Source organism: Ciconia boyciana, chromosome 6 (genome assembly GCF_034638445.1).
Source record: "Ciconia boyciana chromosome 6, ASM3463844v1, whole genome shotgun sequence".
Lineage (NCBI taxonomy): Eukaryota > Metazoa > Chordata > Aves > Ciconiiformes > Ciconiidae > Ciconia > Ciconia boyciana.
Window position 1 is genome coordinate 19,976,394 of NC_132939.1, and position 20,729 is coordinate 19,997,122.

General features: G+C 38.0%; 1 protein-coding gene across 6 annotated transcripts in view; it reads right to left on the reverse strand.

Annotated features, from left to right (window-relative positions):
* The window catches only part of AP2A2 (adaptor related protein complex 2 subunit alpha 2), a 46,948-nt gene that overhangs the window by 8,564 nt on the left and 17,655 nt on the right, over positions 1–20,729 (reverse strand). For 3 of the 6 annotated variants that reach the window (XM_072864353.1, XM_072864351.1, XM_072864349.1), the window contains exons 3-14: positions 13,755–13,897; positions 12,931–13,124; positions 10,422–10,551; positions 9,333–9,434; positions 7,755–7,863; positions 7,108–7,255; positions 6,502–6,670; positions 5,205–5,342; positions 3,675–3,857; positions 2,536–2,633; positions 2,130–2,361; positions 1,123–1,296 (exon numbers count right to left, since the gene is read on the reverse strand). In XM_072864353.1, the coding sequence (XP_072720454.1) occupies positions 1,123–1,296; positions 2,130–2,361; positions 2,536–2,633; positions 3,675–3,857; positions 5,205–5,342; positions 6,502–6,670; positions 7,108–7,255; positions 7,755–7,863; positions 9,333–9,434; positions 10,422–10,551; positions 12,931–13,124; positions 13,755–13,897 (1,820 nt within the window). Of the gene's footprint in view, positions 1–1,122; positions 1,297–2,129; positions 2,362–2,535; positions 2,634–3,674; positions 3,858–5,204; positions 5,343–6,501; positions 6,671–7,107; positions 7,259–7,754; positions 7,864–9,332; positions 9,435–10,421; positions 10,552–12,930; positions 13,125–13,754; positions 13,898–20,729 lie in introns of all 6 variants that reach the window. The other 3 variants (XM_072864352.1, XM_072864350.1, XM_072864348.1) reach the window with 1 other exon arrangement.

Consider the following 20,729-nt stretch of genomic DNA (forward strand, 5'->3'; position numbering starts at 1 on the left):
TTTGTAAGCCAACTCAAAGTTATCATATACTCCAAAGACTGAATTTGATGCAGTATAACAAAAAAATTCCCTGGCAAAAGTTTCCAGAAGCCTATTGGTAAGAACTACTGAAAACAAACAGCTGAAACTCCAATTTGGAACATATTCTTGGCATCTAAGCCAGGGTCACACCAAAGCCACTGATGAAGGTAACAGGGGAGTCTCTGACTGCAACCCATAAAGTAAAGCTCATAAATCATAACACAATTCTAACTGCCAGTCACCTCAATTTGGCATGCAAAGAATATTTGGCAACTTTTCTGCTGGAAAGGTATTTCTGTCCATTCAACTATGTTGCACTTGGAACATCTACTCTCACATACTGCAGTGACTAAGAGCTAAAAGGATTATGCTTTAACAAACAGGGTGGGGAGTGTGCTACAATAGTTCCTCCTCTTAGGTAATCTACTACTACATCTCAAATGTAATTACATATGCTAGTCATTAAAATTAGAAACAAGTATTACATTATGGGAACAATTCATCCTACCAGCTTTAATTGACAACAAAATGAGAAGTTGCAGCTCAGAAGAAACAAGATTGTGGCCTTGTCTACCAAATAGTACTGTCAAATAAAGACTAACAACATTATATTGATTTAAGGACAGCCGTTTTAAGTCAAGTGTTGTCCACTTCTAGTAAAAACAATAACAACCCAAAACAAGATGCAAAATATCTACCACTTTAGACAAGGCAGAAGAAGAGCTGATACTTTGAAATTCGAGTTACTGCTTTGAAATATGTTAATTTTATCATCTCACCTTCACTGCAATTTCACTGGCAAGGAAATTCCCATTTCTAAGTTTACAGCAAGATTTTTCAAAGTAACAACGTAAAAGGGATATATTTTTTTTTTTAGGCTGCAGACAGTTTGTCCTCATTTACATAAGATTCCCAAAGGAAAATTGCATCCAAGCATGCGGTGGGGGGAAAGCAGCTGTATGTTCCCCTGCTACTTTATAGCAAAACAGTCTTAAATTTCAGATGAGAAGTTTTAAACCCCTAAAAAGCCACTTTAAGGAAACCATTCTTTTCTCACTTGCATGTCATCTAAATTAGCGAAATAACAGCTTTTAAACTCACAACAGCACTGGCATTGACAGAGGCAGGTTCAGCACTTCCATTCATATCCGAGCTCCTCTCCTTTTTGATCTCTTCCAGGTCAGTAACTGTGCCTGGGCCTTTCTTCTTCTTGAGTTTAGCCAAAATAGAAGATTCCCTCTCTGGAAAGGGAGGCATTTCTTCCAGCACTGTAGCCTTACCACAGGAAAAAAAAAAAAAGGGTATTAGTTAAACTTACATAAAAAGCCAAACCAGCTTCTGAGTCTTTGAAGAGATACACCCTTATAGACTGCATGAGGGAAAAGCAGAAGTAATTATCCACACAGAAAATGACTATGCAGTTTATTGTACAGTGATGGAGTCGACTTGCTTTTTAAAAAAAAATTTAAAACTTTCTGAAGTCCTCCCAAAGCAGTTGTTTAAGAAAACAGGAGCATACCACTCCCCTGGTACAGTGCTATTAAATTAAAAAGAAAAAATTAGATCATAGCAAACCTAATGGTCCTTAAGTCAAGCAGACCTGGACTGAAACCACAGAAGATTAGCCAAGGGTCTAGTCAGACCTAAGCATTTATTAGCTGTCAAGACTAAGTTTCCCATGCTCTGGCCAGACCCAAAAGCATTAGGCTAAAACACTGTGAACTTCTACAGACAAAAAAAATTCAGCACAATTACAAGTTTCCTGTCCACCATCAAGTAAGTCCTCAAAACAAAGCACTGGCTTTTTGGTATCTGAATACTGTAGGACCCTGTACTATGCCAGCTTTCACCGGCTTCCCAGCTCTAGATTAGCACGCTTTAACAGTCATTTGTCCCACTAAAGCAATAACAACTTTGCTTTTAGCTCTAAATTAAAGATGACTGCAGCTGAATTAGGTAGACTAAAAGAATTAGCACCCACATTGTGGATCCTTAATCCTGCATTAAGATTTCTGAGCCATCAGGTAAGGTTTAGTGGAGTTTACTTGTTGACAGAAGACACAGTTAAAGAGTTCTGCATAAAAGAAAAAAGTAATCTTTATACCTACCAATATATCAGTACTGGCAATAGTACTGAGCCTCAAATACTCCACAGCTCTCTGCTGCAGCTCCACATCAGCATTCTTTAGCTGACTGTCACTGCGCAATACATCTTGAATTGTAGTTTTGATTTCTGGAAACAGGTTCACAAACTTGATGTAGGTAGACAAAAGCAGAGCTCGGGTAGGAACACTACACAGATGAAACTTGGAATGTAGCAAGTTGAACTGGATGAGGGGACTTAAAAGATTGGAAGAAAAATAGTTTGTTCAGTTGTTGTAGACATGATAATTCTTAATGCATTACTAGCAATAGCTGAATCATTTGTTAACTGGCCTTTAGGAATATTAAATAGACTAGATACCTTACAGGAAGTGTTACTACTTCAATTCAGTATTTTAGAAGGTATTTTACCTTGATCTTGGATCACCTGCTATCAGATTTCCAAATTCTCCCAAGATGTAGCCACCTACTTTTACAAGATTCTCATGGCATGCTGGAGCTTGAAGGGCCTGTAGGAACACATTAATAATCATCAATCTGTAGTGTATCAAAAAACATCTTTTCTGTCACTTCCATGTCCAGTTTCCTAGTCTACTTTCCTGTAAGAGCAGACCATAGGTCTAGGGACTACAAAGCACTTATTGTACTTTTCTCATAGGTGGTATGACTTCATAGAAGAATCTCTAACATAAATATTACTTGCTTAAAAGCACTCTTCGGCCCATCTGGCAGTACTATGGACTTTTGAGGACAGATACAGCTGTTTAGGTTTCCCCTTACATCTTCAGGGGTGTCAGAATAATGTTAATATACTGTAATTAAACCTTGCAAAAATGTGCTGAAGTTGTCCAAGATGAAAATACTGTCTTTACTGAGTACAAAGAAACACATACATGCAGGGATGAGTTCCAAAAGTCAGCTTAAACATTCAGGAAAGGAAATTAAAAAAAAAAAGTGGAAAGCCCATATGAAGAAGCCAAACAAAATCAGAGCAACAAGGCTGGACATTTGAAAGTGTTCTCCTTTAATATTCAAATTCCAGTTTTATCGGATCCTGAACAGAAGGAATGGGTATATGCTTCCGGAATGATCAAGTTATTTTGAGTGTTTTGGATTCCTGCATGCAGAAAACAAAAAAACACCACACACAAAAAAAGCAAGCCACCCTGTAAAAGGCTTCTATTTTTACTACATTTCAGTAATTTTCCAGGTAATGTAATTTCCTTACTAAGCCATTCATTCAGTGCCATCCACCGAAATAAAGAACCCAGCATAACCCACTCTGCCTTCCCTCACCAAAACCAGAACAGTACCAGATGTATTCTACATTACTTAGGCCAGAGAAGCTTCTCATCAACTTAATACAGTCTCTGGCTCTGAAAATCTATGATGCTGGTTTTACAGAAAGCTTCAGTAGCATTTTGTTGAAATATTCAGGATCATATTTTTACTCCTCCCTGCATGGGGAAGGACACACACCTGCTAGATCATGTGTTGTTTACTTAATTCCTACCTCATTTTGAAAGTAAATTGAAAACAGTTATTCTCACCTCAAAAACAGTCTTTGCTGCATATCCTTGAACATCATCCCTGTTGATGACAATCTGAATAACTCGATACCACACTTCTTCACTGACATAGTCACCGGCAATGCGAATCAGATTCAAGATTGTATCCACATACCAGGTATAATCCACTGCATACTTCTCAGCTAGAATTGCAACTTTCAGAACCTGAACACATGTAAGAAGAAAGAAGGTTGACTAGCTTCTACTACAAGCTGTGTATCAAGATTCACTTTCATATCCACCTAGTGATAAACCATGATAGCCCAGAAGCCTCAGTTTCAGATGTGTCAGCTTGCTCACTTGCTCCTACAGTGAAGGTGAAAGATGAACATTGAAATTCTGTGCCAGAACACACCAGTTGCCAGGTACATAATGCTTTCCCCGTAACGCATTCAAATGTTGCATCTGTGGCTTTTCAACTGTGTAACTAAGTGATCAAAAGCAATTTATTGAACATTTTTTGTTTGCTATAAAAAACACCACCTAAACCATCACTGAGACAGGACCAAGTAGGAAATTGGAGACCTCTTAAAAAAAAAAAAGGGGAAACGCAAGCTAGCACGGACAGACCAGAGTCACCAAAATATAGCTGACTTTTTCAGGTCATACTAAGATTCCTATATCCTGAAGCAAACAATCAGCATAGGAAGAGACTTCCACATAATTTGTCATCAGTTGCATTTATATTGACCTATTATTTTAAGAGTAGTAAGTTAACAGAATGAAATTCACATTATCTGCCAAGTTAGGGTAGATTGCCAACAGCAACAAGACCATACAAGAGGTAAATCAACTAACAATGTATTCTATGTTAACTTCTCCGATCAAGAAACTTTAGCACTTAACTAAGCTAAATAATTACCATAAAGTACAGGTTTTGGCTACCATTCCAGGAAGGTCATTAAGCAAGTATTTCAACTTTTGCAATTTTTTTCCTGCTGGGATGAAGGAGATACATATCATGCCTCTCTTTTAGTTGATAAGGTATTTTTTCTGGGAATCCTTAGACTGATAGAATGTTCTCACAGCATACGCAGTATGAAGTTCTACCCACAAATAAGTATTTATCACACTAATTTTTGAAGCTGTTAAACAGTTGACTAGAGTAGGACATAGGACATAACCCTCAGATCTAGAGATTGTATTTGCTCAAACACTGATAAAATTCACTTCACTTTCTATATGCAATGCCCCGAGACCAAACTTAGTTTTTAAAATTCCTAGTTTCCAAGGTTTTTTTCCCCCCCCACCTCCCCCATTAGTTTAACCTAAATGAAGAACATTCTTTGCTATTAGACTACAAACTTGGGGTTTTGGGGGTTTTGTTTGTTTTTTGTTTGTTTTTTGGGGGTTTTGGTGTGTTCTCGTTTTTGGGTTTTCGTTTGTTTTTTTTTTTTCACATCATCATGAAAAAGAATCTCTATCACAGACTATCCAGCATCCCAATCAACAAATGATACATATTGTGCCAAAGCCAGCTATGAAAAAAATAAGGAAATGCAAATATCTCACAATTTCTTCTCTAATGGAATAATCAGCAGTCTCCAAGTAATTCAGCATTTCAGCCACAATCTGTTGGGCATTGCTTCGGTCACACATTGCGTACAGGAGATCTACGGCTCTTTGTCGTACGCTTACATCTCTTTCAGTCTGCAAAAGGACACACAGCAAGAGGTCAAGATGATTTCATTTTTATTTGGAAAGCACATGCAACTTAAAGAGATGAAACTTACTATAATCCATAGTCAAGTTTAAAACAAATGCATTTTCACAATCTTTCAGATGCAGAATGAACTTAGATACACCCTTCACATAAGCTATGAGTTTCTCTTGCTATTCTCACTTTCAGTCACCTAGAAAGAGGTCACTGGAGACTCAGACAGCTTCCTGCTTTTAGATAATATTACAAAATTCAAATCATCAGGTTTTGTTTCTGTAGTATACATATTCAAATCCATGCAAGTGCTGAAAGGATGGAGGAGTTTGTACAGAATACTCCACTATTACCCTAACTAGGGTGAATGAGTTTGTGGTCCACTGTGTACTGGGTAAGTGACACCACTGGCCACAAACACACTAATAACTGGCTGAAATTGTCAAATTGTCACCAGGCCAAAAGGCAATTAGCTACCTTCAGCTTCAGTATTGGGCTTGCCTTGTATCAACAGAAGCCCAGCTAGAACAGATATGTACTTTAAAATCAGACAAATATATTATTATGCTACAGCATGAGCTTAGAAGAAAACAATACATGTAAACACTGAAGTGTGCAAGTAAATTTACATGCAAATCAGTCTTCCTCTTTTGACTTCTGCTTTTTCACATAAACATGGCCTGGGAATGTGTCTTCCTGGTTTCTTGACTTTCTGATTCTGCAGTGGAAGTTGGTCTGCCCTACTGCTCCCCATAAGCTACTGCAGTGAAGGAACAGTGTCTGATACCAGCAACACAGTAATAAAATAAAGTCTTCCTAGCATTCTCTGTTTTGAAATTCCACATTTTGAATGAATTATTCATCTTCAGTCTACAGCTTGAGGAGATACCAAAGTGTTACAGGGGCCACAGCTACAAGTATCAGATTTACTAGTAAGCTGCAGAAATAAACTGAAGCTGACCTCTATCATTACCAGCACAGCAAGATTTTGCAGGTTTAAGGAAAAAACCTAAAGCAGACTTCGGAGAGTAATGCATTTGGTCCCCAAGTATTATTAGCTTAATTGGGGATGGGGGGTTTGGGGCAGTGAGGGAGAGGGTATTGAGGCAGCGGAGAAGACCACACTCAAAACAGACTGCACACTTAAATATTTACCTTCAATGCATTGATAACTGTTTCTATGTGTGTTTTCACAGCCTCATGTGAGAATTCAGAGCTGGCAAGCGTGCACATGCTTTCCAGTGCTAGGTAACGCAAATTAGTTTCTCGGTGCTGCAAGAACTGACCTAGCTGGTTACAGGCACGGACTAGTAGATTTGGCTCACTGCACAGAATGGGAGAGAAAGTGAAAGGGTTAAAAGCAACAGTTTTGAGAACACCCAATACAAAATACTATTTCTGCAGTGGAAATTTCTTATGATGCCTCAAAGTGTCTGCTAGAATGCCCCGAAGGTGAAAAGAAAATTCAGATACTGTGAGCAAATAATCTCTGTTGGATTAGAGTGGTGAGGTCAATACAAAACACCAAAAAAAAAAGAAGCAGCAAGAAACAAAGCAATAAAAAAAAATATGCTGACAGCAACACAGTTCATTAATACTGTTCAATTCCATTGCTGTGATTGTGTTCCAATCTAGCAAGCAACTTCATATTTTGTTCTCCCCGCCTTCCCCCCCAGTAAAATTCCATTTAGTGTTCAAGAGAAAGCAACAGCTTTTCACTTTAAAAAATCCCCTCATAACAGAAGCGTTCTCACAGCTCACCTGTCATGATGTATAATTAAGCTTATTGCCTCAAACAGCACAGCATTCTTTGCATTTGAGTGTTGTACTTTTTTTGACTTTGGTGGCTCCTGCGCTTTGTTAAGAATAGTTTCCAGGCATTCTGTTAGACGACCACGTACTGCAGGGTCTTCTGGAGAAGAACAAGCCGTTGGACAACTTCATTTTGCTCAACACTCTAACCCCTACCTTCAGCCTTCCACCTTGCTAGATCTCAATAAACCGAAGTATTCTGATACATTAAAAACAGTTCACCCTCCCCCAATATACAGTTGGCAAAAGAATTCTAAGCCACAGTTCTATCTGGGTGAGAACAAAAGCCAAACATGATCTGCACTGTAATATATTTCAAGACTTTAATATAGTTGATAACACTAAAGAATGTTTAAAATGGCAGTTGCAACTGGTTTATAAGATGCAAACTGGTTCGACATTTTGCTCTAAACTACGTGGCCTTTTGAACGATGTTGTGTTTAATTTTAACAAACACTCAAGAGTACAGACTTCAGTATCCTTCTCTTAAGACAATGTACTTGCACTCCAAGTTATGGTAACACTACAGCACAGTAGCTCTTTGGAGATAGCATACTGCATAAAAGAGATGACCACCGTTGTGATTTGTGCATTACCTGGAGGTGGATAGCACTGTAACAACCTCAGAAGTTTCACAGATAACCAAGGAGCAGGAACAAAGTAGTATGTATAGTCCTGAAGATCTGTTGATGCAGAAGTTACAATCTGTAAAGGAGACAGCATGTCAGCTACGGAAGTTAAGTGATCCACAGTCATGAGAAGGACCCAAAGAACACTGTAGGTCACTTTTGACAGAGGCTTACAAAACTGTCACGAGCAATATTTAATTCAGTAAATTAACTAGGTGTAAGTTGTCATACTATGAGTATACCATCAGGTTGTCTAGTAATAGAAATTCAGTTTTACAGATACAGTAGTCTAGGAAGTCTCTTTCTGAAAGCATACTTGATTTTCTTAAGAATGAAGATGACTATCTTATAACACCAAAACACTTAACTAGAAGCTTGACCTTCTTTGGTTCAGCAATTCATAAATTCAGCCAACAGAAAGCCTAAATATAGTGTTATAGTTGACTGCTGATAGGTGAACTTGGAATTCAAGCACAAGATGCTATGGCAGACTGAACTAAAGCAGAAGGACCAACTAACAGCTTCAGTAATATTCACACTCCAGAGCAAAGAACACATAGCTTTCACAGAAGAGATTTATATGCATAGTGACATGTGATAAGTATTAGATTAGGTTTCAGAGGAAGTAGCCCTCTTCAAGGATTTCTCCTCCCCCTTTGATTCTAGGGTAAGCATGAGTTTGGCACTAGCTTTGCTCAAAGAAATTCTATCTAATTCTTGCTGCTCTATTACAGAACAGCTATGCACTTCCCTCAGCACTCCCTTGCTTTTAAGTATTAGACAAAATCTTCATATTTGAAAATAAATTAAACTTCTCTGAACTACAAGTAATTTTGGGTATAACACTGCATAAATCTGGGTCTAAAATACATTTGTGAAGTAGTATCCTCCTATGTCTTGCATGCCTTCCAAAACACAAAAATCAAACAAAACAGTAACCTAAGTTTTCCAGCATGAAGACGCTAACTTACAGAAATGTCTCTCCACTCATCCCTGCACCCCCTGCCCCTGCTTAACCCCCTACACCCATTTACAGAATATCAAATGCTTATGATTATTAACCTAGCAGCAGCTCAAGAGAGGGAATAGGAAGAAGATTAATTTTGTAAGAAGCTTAGATAAAAGTATGGGCTGTATTTTTGAGGGTTCTGTGCAGAAGTCTGCAGAATCAGTCTTTGATCCAACTACTCTTTGTTGTTATAGTAACATAACATGAGGATTAAAAACTCAACTGAATCATGAGGATCCTTTGAAATACAAGTAGCTGAAAGACACCTTTTTGCTACATAGACTTGGAGCATAGCAAGGATTACACCAAGAAAGTTTGGGCAAGCTAATACAGTTTTCTGCCCTGGTAAGCAACAAGTGTTAAAAGAGATTAGCTGAACCAGCTATATGAAGTGAAACTGAATCATCTTCACTTTTAATGGTACACTAATCTGACCTAGAAAGCTGAATAAATAAGCAACAGTAAGCTAGCCTGACCTAGGAAGCTGGATAAATTAAGCAACAGTGAAGTATTATCAAAATTATCATTGGACTCACTCTGCTTAATCTAGACACTGCCAAAGAGACTGAAGTTTTAAACTCTTCCGGGTTCTTCTGTGCCAAAGTGGTGATCAGACTTGTAGCTGCAGTAACCACACCCTAGAAGAAAACAAAGCAATATATTCAATTTTGTAACAGTTTAAGATGCTGCCCATTAACACCTTTCACTTCAAGTATTTTTTAATACACAACAAAACTAAGTTTATCCCCATGACAAAGCCCCACATTAAAAAGCCCTTTATTTGGCTAGCAGCTAGACTAATTATACATCTTTAAAATCCAACAGGATTTTCAACAACATATGCCATGCTTGCAGAGCATTTAATGCTATTTTTCTATTAGGTTTGTCTCATGTTTGGATAGTACATCTAAAATAACAGAGCTATATTAAAATAAAGCCTGGATGCAAGTTGTCCTATTACACAAGAGAAGCACGAGTAGAAGAAATAGGATGCAGCAGATCACGCAGGAAAGATTTCTGACAACCCAACATGAAGAGATGGCTTTGTATAACACAAACATTTTATATTACTGCAGATTAAAGCACTCTTATTACTGCTGAAGCACAAGTCTTAATAGCCTTACTTTCATAAAGTAACTAGACAGGGGGAAAAAAAAAAAAAGAGTCTCTTATCTAGAACAATAGATTTTTCTGAACCAGCAAGATAAGAATGACAACATGGACATCACAGGACAAGGAAGTCCAAGCACTGACAAATCAGGCCTTGCATTTTTAGTGCAGGTCTAATCTTAAACGGCCTAGGAAAGTTAGTATTACACCTATGCAAAATGACTTAGGATCACATGGCACAAGATTAACTTCTTTACAGCCAGAGCAAAAGAAGAACTTGTGCATACCATTCTTATATCTCCAAGAAAAAGGTAAAAAACACTTTATTAAAAATTAACACATACAGAAACTAAAAAAGGACAACTCCGTCCATTTCTTTCCCCAAGCCTGAAGAAAACAGCAACCCACTTGCTTGAAAAGCTCAAGAAGAAATAAATTAATAGTGTATTTAACAGCAGAAGTTACATCATTCTCTATACACAGTAGGCCTGAAAAGCATAATGAAGGTGATTTACCAAGTGCTGGTCATTGAGGAGATGCACCACTCTAGACGTCCAGTCTCCCATGGGGACAAGGTCAGGAGAAGTTCTATATAAACGCAGCAAGCATAAGGCAGCGCTCTGCTTCACACTATCCATAGTATCTCTGCAAGACATAAATATCAATTTAAAATACAGTGGTTAAGTCACAGCAATACTGCAGGACAGCATTATGCTAGTCTTTGTACTGACTGAGCACCCCTAGCCACGTAGCCTCTTTTCAAGAGAAGTTGAAACAAATTCACTAAATTCTTCCTGTGTTACAGTATTTGTTCTTAATTTTGTCCAGTAAGTTTAACTAGTCAAGTTTTCAACCATTACATATGTCTAGTAGCCTCTATAATGACTCTTTGCAACTTAGAGTGACATTTCACATCTTTTTATCAGAATTGAAAGTTCATCATTAGATGAACACAAGCTCATCTCAAGTCACCTCAAGTCAAACAGTTAAGGTACACTGTATTATGCATGTGACCAAAGCTGGATCTCCGGATAGGTCCTGCATATCAGATACAAATCATCAAGTACTCAACAGCTTCAGTACTTACAACTAGCATGCAGGTCAGCTAGCTATCACCAAGCATGCAACTCACAAATCTGTTCACCTTGCCATCCATGCTGCTGGCACAGAAATGGACTATTTTAAGAGCAGCATGCTACTATTCTAGTTCAGTGAACTCCCTTTCACAAAGTAGTCAATTAAGCATTTTGTATGTTGCACAAACAACAGCTAAAAATTGTACAGAGCATTAGCACTGAAAGTTTTAAGAGGCAGTTTATACTGTGCGATCTTGGTTAAACGTTCAGAAACCTCCACATCCCCAGTAGAAGTTCAGTCTACCTATACTTCAGGAATTTACCAGCTTTCCATGAGATCAAATTGTACCTCAGTTAAAAAAAAAGCAACAAACAAACACCACAAACAAAACCCAAATCTATTCTTCCCCTACCTGTCTACTCCCTTCCTCCAATTTATATCCAAGCCAAGAGAGCTACGCTAAAGCTGCAAATGTAACTGACAATGCTCATTCTGCACAGGTCACAGATATGACACTTAGACATATGCATTTTATATACATTCTCTTAGAAATGCAGAAGGAACAAGGCCCTGAAGACTGATCTCAGAACATAAACAAACAACTCAAGCCTGAGCTGAAGGTGCTGTGCTCTGTCTGTGACTGATGACCCCAAGTTAAATTTTTGAAACTTTTTATAAGGTTATCTTATTAAAACCCATGACTCATCATCACAGTGTTGTCTCCACTATGCTACATGGAGAATAGCACCTGGCAAGAGCAGTGCAGGACAGGAGAGCAACAAGCCTGACAGGGCCCCACAACATGCCATCTCTAAACACGCACCCTTACATAGGGAATTCCATGTCTGAGAAAAGTGGAATTATGGGATAGATTCTCCCCCATCTCCTCCACCAGACCAGACCCATACTGATCATCAAATGCTAGCTGCTTATTCTTCTCCTTCTGGCCCATACTACGTTTTGGCTCTGCAAAATAGTAACAGTGTTCAAGTGTGGCATTATGGAGACACTATTTCAAGAGTTCAGAAGTACTTCCTAAGACTTTTGCCACAACTAGGTATCACATTATATCTTTCCTCTTGTCACCAACTCAGATATTCTGACTGTGTCTATGTGCACTAAGTGTTGCATAAGCAAGCGCGTTTCCAAGCTCCAGCGCTTGACATTTAGAGTATTAATACATTAATATAAAAAAGTAACATGTTGCGTAAGAACTGTAAGACATTGGTTTGTTATAAAACAATATCCACGCATATTCCAAAACATTTCATATCCATAAGGGAGTTTAAATGCACTGTTTGCACTTGGACATTTTAAGTTTCAAAATAAGTTAGTCCTGAAATCACAAGTTTCATTTTAGATTTACTGAACTACAGTTCCAGATATTTGCCAGGTCTGTTTAGAGACTGCTAGCAATACAGAGGGAAAGTTAGAAAGTTGGTGGTGACTATTTGCCATTTACAGGAATTGCTGTTTACGTGGCTAGTAGAGGAAGCAAGAAAGCTCATACAATAGAATATTCTCACATTATGAAGTCAGGACCATTTAAATAAGAGCTTCAGTTTATAACAAAATTTGTAGTGTAAACATCTGTTTAGGTTCATTGATTTCTTCTTTTTATCAGGAGAGATAAGGAAAGTAAAACATACATTTCAAGGGTGTTCACTACCACACATTTATACAGAACAGAAACTTGATCACAACAAAGCTGTAAAAGCCTATTCAAGATATTGACATAGTCCTAATTTCCATGTTGTATTTGTACACTTATACAAGCAACTCCATGCTCAGGTATATCAAAGTATCTGCAGTTACTGGAAATTGTCACTATTTGTACTGCAAGTCCAGGGCTGTATAGCTCTAAGCATGGATTAAGCTGTTGCAATGCAACCGAGTTGCTGAAAGGATTTATTGGTGTTGCATTTGAAGGAGGCATGTCATACCTACCCAGCTACAAGTATTTTTGGAATTTCTCCAGCAAATGCTTCCGCCATCTCCCGGCTACCCACATTAGCAATACAATGCAGAGCAAGCCCCATGAAGGTGGGGTTGCGGCTGGCCAGATCATTCTTGATCGCATTGTTTATTAAGCGAATCAGCTCACTGTTAGAGTTCACTAGTACGGAGATGAAGAGATATCCCTGTGATTCAGAAAAAGGAAAGTGAAAATTGATTTTAGCTGACTTACATTATGTTTTCTGTTAATGTCGCAAGTAATTCTTTGAGACATACAGTTCTCCTCCAACACCAAACACATGAGCAGAAATAGGTATCTAGATAGCAGAGCAAAGGCTAGAAAGATTAAGTGAAGTAAACAAAGTGCCTAAGTTTAGTGTTACCTAATTTATCAGTTAAGTGTTTCATCAATCTATTTTGGCATATACTCAAAAGATATTTTAGATTAATGGGAGCAACACGAATTTGGCTTATTATTCAGACACTAGTAAATTATGCGTACCTGATAAACACAACTTTACCTGGGAAGATTTAAAGAGATACTCTGAAAATTAAAAGGTTACTTACCTTTTAAGACACAAGGCAGTTTCTTAACAAGAGTAATAATTTTTACACAGAGTGCACATTTTAGCTCTTACAATTAGTACAAGTTTCCCCATACACAAAGGTGTTTAAACTTCAGAATCGCTGCTAGAACCAAAATAAGGCTTTAAAACAGTGGGGGTGGAATGAAGTAAAGTCCTTTATGAGACTATACAGCTGATGCAGGATATTAGTCTGAACAGCTTATCTTTTACCAAGACTGAGTTACTCACAATTTGTTTCTCTGTATATCTATTGGAACTAAGCAGGTTTACAGCCTCCATGTGACCAAAGTCAATGTCATGCCCCAGGAGAAAGATGAAAAGCAGTTTGCAGACATATTTTTTCTTACTGTAACCATCCAGAGCCTTGTCACCTGGAAAGCAAGGAAACAAAGAACCATTAAGCCTATGTTGTTCCTATATCTGGTTCCCCTCGTCACCTCCAGTTCCACTGAAGTACCTCATCATGTCTTACAGTTGTACCTAGCAACTAAGCAGCAACCTAAGACTGACATTTGATTCACTGTCACCCTACAGAAAAGGGACAAACTGAGGGTTCAGCTATTGCAGTACTTGTAGTTCACAAATTTTAAATGTATTATTTCAGCTTTTATTCACTCCACAGTGAGTAAAATGCTAAATATATTCACTTACCTCTGACTTAAAGGACAACTTTCATGTGTTTAGCACAAAATGATATCACAAACCATCATCAACAGATGTTAGACAATCAAACTCCTCCTGGGTTTTAAAAAAAAATTCCCAGTCATAGAACACAGGTAGCTTTGTAGCTCTTCCTAATGATCTGAGACAGAAAAATGCATAACTCTGAAAAAGCTGAGCTGTCACTAAATCAACAAGACATTCACATGATAGTAGTTTTAAGTAGCTATCTAAATCTGAAATTAATTTATAAGGAAAAACCCCCCAAATCTGAAGATCTTAGTTACCTGTATCCTAAAGGACAGTCATTAAATAATGCTATCATCTAGTCCCTGAATTACCCTATGTCCTTAGAAGTATCTTCTTGCTAAGAGGCAGTACATACATGTTTACTCAATTTTGATTTTCCTGTTTCTGTTAAGAGCAGCTATGTCTTCTGTACACGTTCTCTTGTAAAACCAATTATCAAACCTTTATCACAGTAAAAGGTCTTAACACACTTCCCGAAGTGCACCACAGTAGAGAACTCAGTAGCAACAAAATAAAAAACACCAATTCTTTTAGAAAGATAGAATGATAGCGGTATATCCCAAAGCCTTGAAGAAAAAAAAAAACAAACAAAACACATGAAACGAGATTACCATGACAGCTTTAAAGTATTTGTAAAATGAAAGTATTCACAAGTGTTTCAGTTTTAGGAGAAAAATGCACACTAAGTAGGTCTGACCTTATGTTGCAGTATTGCTGTATTTTAGAAGCTTGTAAAAGCTACGTGGAACAGTATGACAGCTTACAGTTCATCAGGCAGACCACTTCTTTTCCTGAAGGAAAGGGCTACATATGAACATACACTTTTTGCAGAACATTCTCTCCCTACCCCAAATCAGGAGATAAAGGAGTATCCACTAAAACAGGCAAGCCTGAATGCTAGAGAGTTCAGTCAGGGTAGCAAAGGTTTGATAGATGCTGCTGCCTAGAAGGCTATATAAGCTCCTTAGCCTCTGCATTCTGGGCCCAGAATAACTAGTCTGTCAGATCAGTGTGTATTCCTTAGTGATGGGAAAGTTTAGCCAGAATAGCACTGTATAAAGTGAAGCTTAAATAAGGTATCCCCAATGCATTGCCCTTACCAAAAAAGGTCCAAGCTGCATTTTTTTTTAAACTTATGATTTATGTAATAGGCAGCTAAATATATAACAAAGAATCTTAATAGCATAGAAGTTTCTCCTTCTTCCTTCTCATCCACTGGTGCAGAAGCAGAGTTCCTATGCCACATGCATCTACAGCTCCCATAGATTTCACACTACATTCACTGACTGTACAAAAACAATGGAAACCTTACCACTATAAGCTGAACTTACAGCTTGTGAAGGAATGAACACTACCATCAATGTGCGAAGCCATGTAATGTTACTGAACCAAGAGAAAGCATACTGGCACACTGAAGTAGACAATGATAAAAGGTTATATCTACAGGCTGAAACAATGCATTTTGGGGGGTTGCTTTCTATTTTGACTCTAGAAACTTCTTTTATTTAATTTCAACTGAAAAACAAATTTAAGCACACAACTGCCATTTTAATACAGACAATGATATCCTTTAAATCAGAGTCTTTAGAACACCCATTGATTTTTTTTTAACTGGCACAGACAGCATATCAGTTGCCAACAAAAACAAGCTTTACCTTAAAGCTATTTTTATGCTGCGCAAAGAAAAGTTGCCTTCAGGTCCATACCACAGAAGCCAATACATGTCACATTTTACTTAGATACACAAAGCATCATTACTGAAGATAGTCAAGACAGTGAAATCCTGCTATAGCGGATCCTGTCAAGATCTTCTGACAACAGCCAGCTCTGAATAAAGTTGCTCAAAGACATGTTTTCTTCAAGTCAAATTTACAGTTTGCTGCCCTAAGGCTATTTTCCTCCTGAGTCAGCAAATGAATCCAGGGCAGTTTGTTCTACTAGACATCTGAATTAACATTAGAAGAACCAGAGTAAAATATCCAAACTGAGGGGGGCAGACAGTTTTGGTTTGGGTTTGTTTGGTTTTTTTCTTTCTTTGGAAGCAACATGGCCAGAGGGAAAAGTAGATATTCAGCCATGTCTGGCCTTCGAACTATGGCTTGAGCACTAAAGGAATAAAGTCTTATGTATTTATAAACAAGGGAAATAAATACCTCCCGTTATACTATTTTCCCAATAAAATGGTACTCAAGAGCAGAAGCTTCCTCTCATCCCATCATGGTACAAAGATGCAGACCAAAGATACCTTCCTTCCTTAGGAGAGGCAAGAAAAAAAAAATACAGGAAAAGGCAGAGTGACAGCTTTAGTTTTCAAAGATTTTTCAGCTGCTTAAGAACAGTTTCTACAAGCTCTTAGAATATGATTTTCAGTTAGTCTCATGCATGAGATCTGGAAGGAAAAGAAGTAATCAGCGAATAAACCAGGGGGGCTTTATATTACTTAGCAATAAGAACATGTCAACTCATGACAAGCCAGCTGTTTCCAGGTGACTGATTAAAGGAAAAGGGGATGCTGGATACCATTACTAGACCCTATTGTGATTCACAGAAGGGGACGCTAAATAAGCTGAATCCATTTTAGTCAGTGTTCCTCTAGTGGCTAAGACCTACATAACTGAGGACTTGCTATGGTATTTAATAACATTAATATCATTAGTTGCTTCTCTCAGAGATACAGATACACCAAAAAGCATCAGAAAGTAGCTTTCACATGAACTTTACTGTAAGTGAAAAATCCCCAGTGTTCAAGACTGGAGTTCCCAGGAGTCCAAGAGATTGAACTGCAGCTGCCTGTTAGTGTACAATCCATCAGCAATACACAAAAAGTCACAAGTACAAACCTTATTCTCTCATCTTCTCAAATGACTCTGGTGTTGACTTTGTGAGATCAAAAGGGAAGAGGAAGTATAGAATACTGCAACCCAATTGCTTAATGAAGAACACAAGCAGATTAAAGTATGTATACTCCTAACGACATCGACTTTCACAACGAAGTAATTCTCATGGTTTGGCAACTCCTTTTTTCAGGTTTAGGAACCAGCTATTTAAAGTATTATATCCTTCCAAGATACCAGTATTTTAAGAGCTCAGATTAGCAAGGTCCTTGGCTCTTGGGGTATTTGAAGCATTTTTGATGGAAGCTATGCAATCCAATCAAGCTCAAAACACACTGCCATCCTACTAACAAGGAAAAAGCAGCTTCCTTCTCCATCATGTGCTCTCAGAGAACAATATTGTAAAATTAGTACCTGAAACACTTCTTAACACAGAAAAAATAGTTCACGGACTGCTTTCAAAAGCTTCTGTCCCTTGTATGCAGAACTTAAGGCAATCTGAAGGTTCTCAATAACAGGCAGGCTTATAAACTGTGCAAAGTAACAGTTACTAGAACTCTTCTTTAAAGCCTTTTTAGTTCCCAGCAATAATAAACACCATTGCCTTTAAAAAATTTTATTATTTAATTAGCTGAGCAATTTGAAAAGAGAGCATTGCAGTCAAAAGTCTCACTGTAGTTGTCTAACTCAGCTGTGTTTTGAAGAAGTGATACAGATTCTTATTGAAATTTTAAGTTTAACTGTTCAATTCCTCTCCCTCCCATGTAGCATTTACAAAGAGTTATAAAGGTTCTTTTTAAACATTACTAACAAGTCTCATTGCTTAAGTATGTGCTAAAATAGCACAGCTTTCCCCAGCCTCAAGCAAACATCTGAACAAGAGCAGAAGGAAGTTTCACATGTTCTGTTATCTTTACTGCAATACACAATCATTTCTTTTAACTCAGCTCATTTTTAAATGCTTTCTGGAACATTTGCAAGTACTGCAAATTGAGTCAGCAGAAACAGGAAGGATTCAGAACACACGTCAGCAGGTTTTGAGCACAGTGGGCATTTCAAAAGCTACTTGCTTTCCCTGGAAAGTTTATTAGTCATTTTTCTAAGAAAGAAATTATTAACAGCTGATCAGCAAATAGTATTATTATTAAGAAAGAATTATTACTTTCACATTTCTGTGCATCACCTCCCTACCATTTCAACAAGGAAGTTTTGGTTTTCATTGCTCATAGATCTCTTTCACACAGCCTTCCAAAAAGGAAGAAATAAAGCACAAATGCATTATGAGACCCTTTGGTTTCCAGGCAGTACCTTCTGTCTCTAATTTGGACCACGAGTTAAAAAACAGCACCTGCTTTTGAATCTAATTCAGTATACTCAAAAAACAGCCTGCTGCACAGTTACAGATCCTGCTACCAGCCAGAGGGGGCAAGAAGGCAGTTTAGTCCTGTGAGATGTTCACTGGGGGGTAGAGGGTAAGGAAGCCTGACAAGTTTAGTCTCATTAGCATCCAGATGGTTGATTGCTATCTCAAAGTCAAGACAATCTTAGCTTTTAAAACTGCAGTAATGTCTTACGCAAAACAGAACGGACAACACCCTTTAGTTTTTTTTGCATTCAGTGTGCTTCCTTCCTAGGCTGACACTAACCTATGTTCATGCAGTTGACAACAATCCAGTGCTATACTGTATCAGAAGGCCTACTACTAGCTTAGAGGCTAAGAAAAAGGGAGTTGGTTTTTAGGAATGTATCTACACTTTGAGACAAGATTTGTCTTTCCATAAGAGTGACAGTCCAAGCCCTCTAAACAAGAGGCTGAATCTTTGTGGCAGACAACCCATACAAATCCATAAGCTAGTATTTAGTTACCATACTACTACCACCAGAACAGAGTATTACTAGAGCAGCCCTACAACTCAGGTGATATTTGAAGCCTGGTTATATTTCCAGCAATTCACTTTGTCAGTGAAGACACTATTATTATACTATCTGATTGCCTTCATACATCTCTTAAATGATCAGAAGACAGTGTGACTAATCAGACCCATCTTAAATATAAAGACTATGCTTTCCTGGCAGGCTGTGAAAGCAATTTACTGTTACATAGCTTCCGTTTAAAACAGGTATTTAGAGGCTTATCTTGAACTTCCTGCAAAGGGTTACTGTGTCATTTGGGAGAACAGCAAAAACAAGCACACTGAAGTAAAAAAAAAAAAGCAGAGATTATCTTCAGCTGACATCGAGGCACTTCTGCACAAGCCAAAACTAAGATACACTAGCACATCTGAAATCTAGCAGCTGCTCTTGTAACACAAACCCTATTAAGCAATCAGAACAAAACTAAAATATAATGCCAGATCTGGAAAAAAAGAAGTCTGAATCAAGCAGAGAACAAAGTTCCTTTGACTGTAAAAACAGCTTATAGATTTGTGGGAAGTTTCATTACTACACAAATTCTGCCCTGAGAGATCAAAATAACACAACAAATTAATGAACTAGATATTTTTTCACTCATTTACAAAGCAATTACTGCTCTGACAGCCAGACTTATAGTTTGGCTCAAGCATGGAAACAAAATCAGCTTATAGTGTGAACATGTAAAACAAAAGGAATAGTATTTCTCCACTTCACACTTAACTCTTACAACTTCTGCTTTATTACACTAATGTAGTTTCTCTCTACTACATGCATCTTATCTCAGTTAATGCAAAAGCATTTAAAGCAACTGTCAAGGACACACTGACCTCAGCAACAGAGCCTTCTCATGCTGAAACAAGAGTCAAAAGTCACCTTAAGTACAGAGATTCTAGATTCCTTCTGAGCTTGGAGCACAGAAGCCAGATCACAACCCAAAGCCATGGTATATGTTCCATCAGTTCAAGAGATATGCAGCCTCATCCCAGCCTGTTAAGTACAAGAGTATTTTAAGTAGCAGGTTACCCAAACATAAGATGGGTAACAGGCTTGCCAGCTACCTGCATGATAGAACAGAAGTAGACATAATTAGCCTCTGTCTGTAACAGTGTAAGAATGTATCTTGCAAGTTACATGGGGGGTGTGGGGGGTGGGGGGGGATGTCTCCATACTGCAACAATGTATGCTGAAGAGTGTAAAGGTCCAGAGGAAGGAAAGGATACTTGTTGTATATACCAGTCTCTTACACTAGTCTAAAGCAAGAAAATATTTGTGTCAAGAGGCACTACTGCCAGCCTTGCTTCTTACAGTCAGACCTTTCCGCGGTTATAGCAATGCAGCCAGTCCAACAGCTGCATCTTCAGCCAGGTAATTAATCAGGGCACCAGTATTCACCATAATTATTTAGCAAGGGACTCCATCTTAAGTTCACAGTCACACATTTGTCTTAATCCAAACTATTTTAAAACCTTTTAAAAAAGGTCAGAGCTACATAAGAAGAAACTGGGTTAAACTGAATGATTTCCACTTAAACCAAGAAAAAAAAGTATTATGAAGGTCTGTTTACTTTTATACAGCCTTTCTGCAAGGAAGAACCATGCAGCACAAAGTCCATGTAGAACATCTGCAGCAGAAAGATACACAGCTATCGCCTCCTCACACTCTCAAGGCCTCAAGCAGTTACACAACAAGTTGTCCAAACTCTGCTTCTTCCAAATTGTGACATTTATGTTTAGATTTTGTTCAGGCTACATGAAGTTATTGTCTT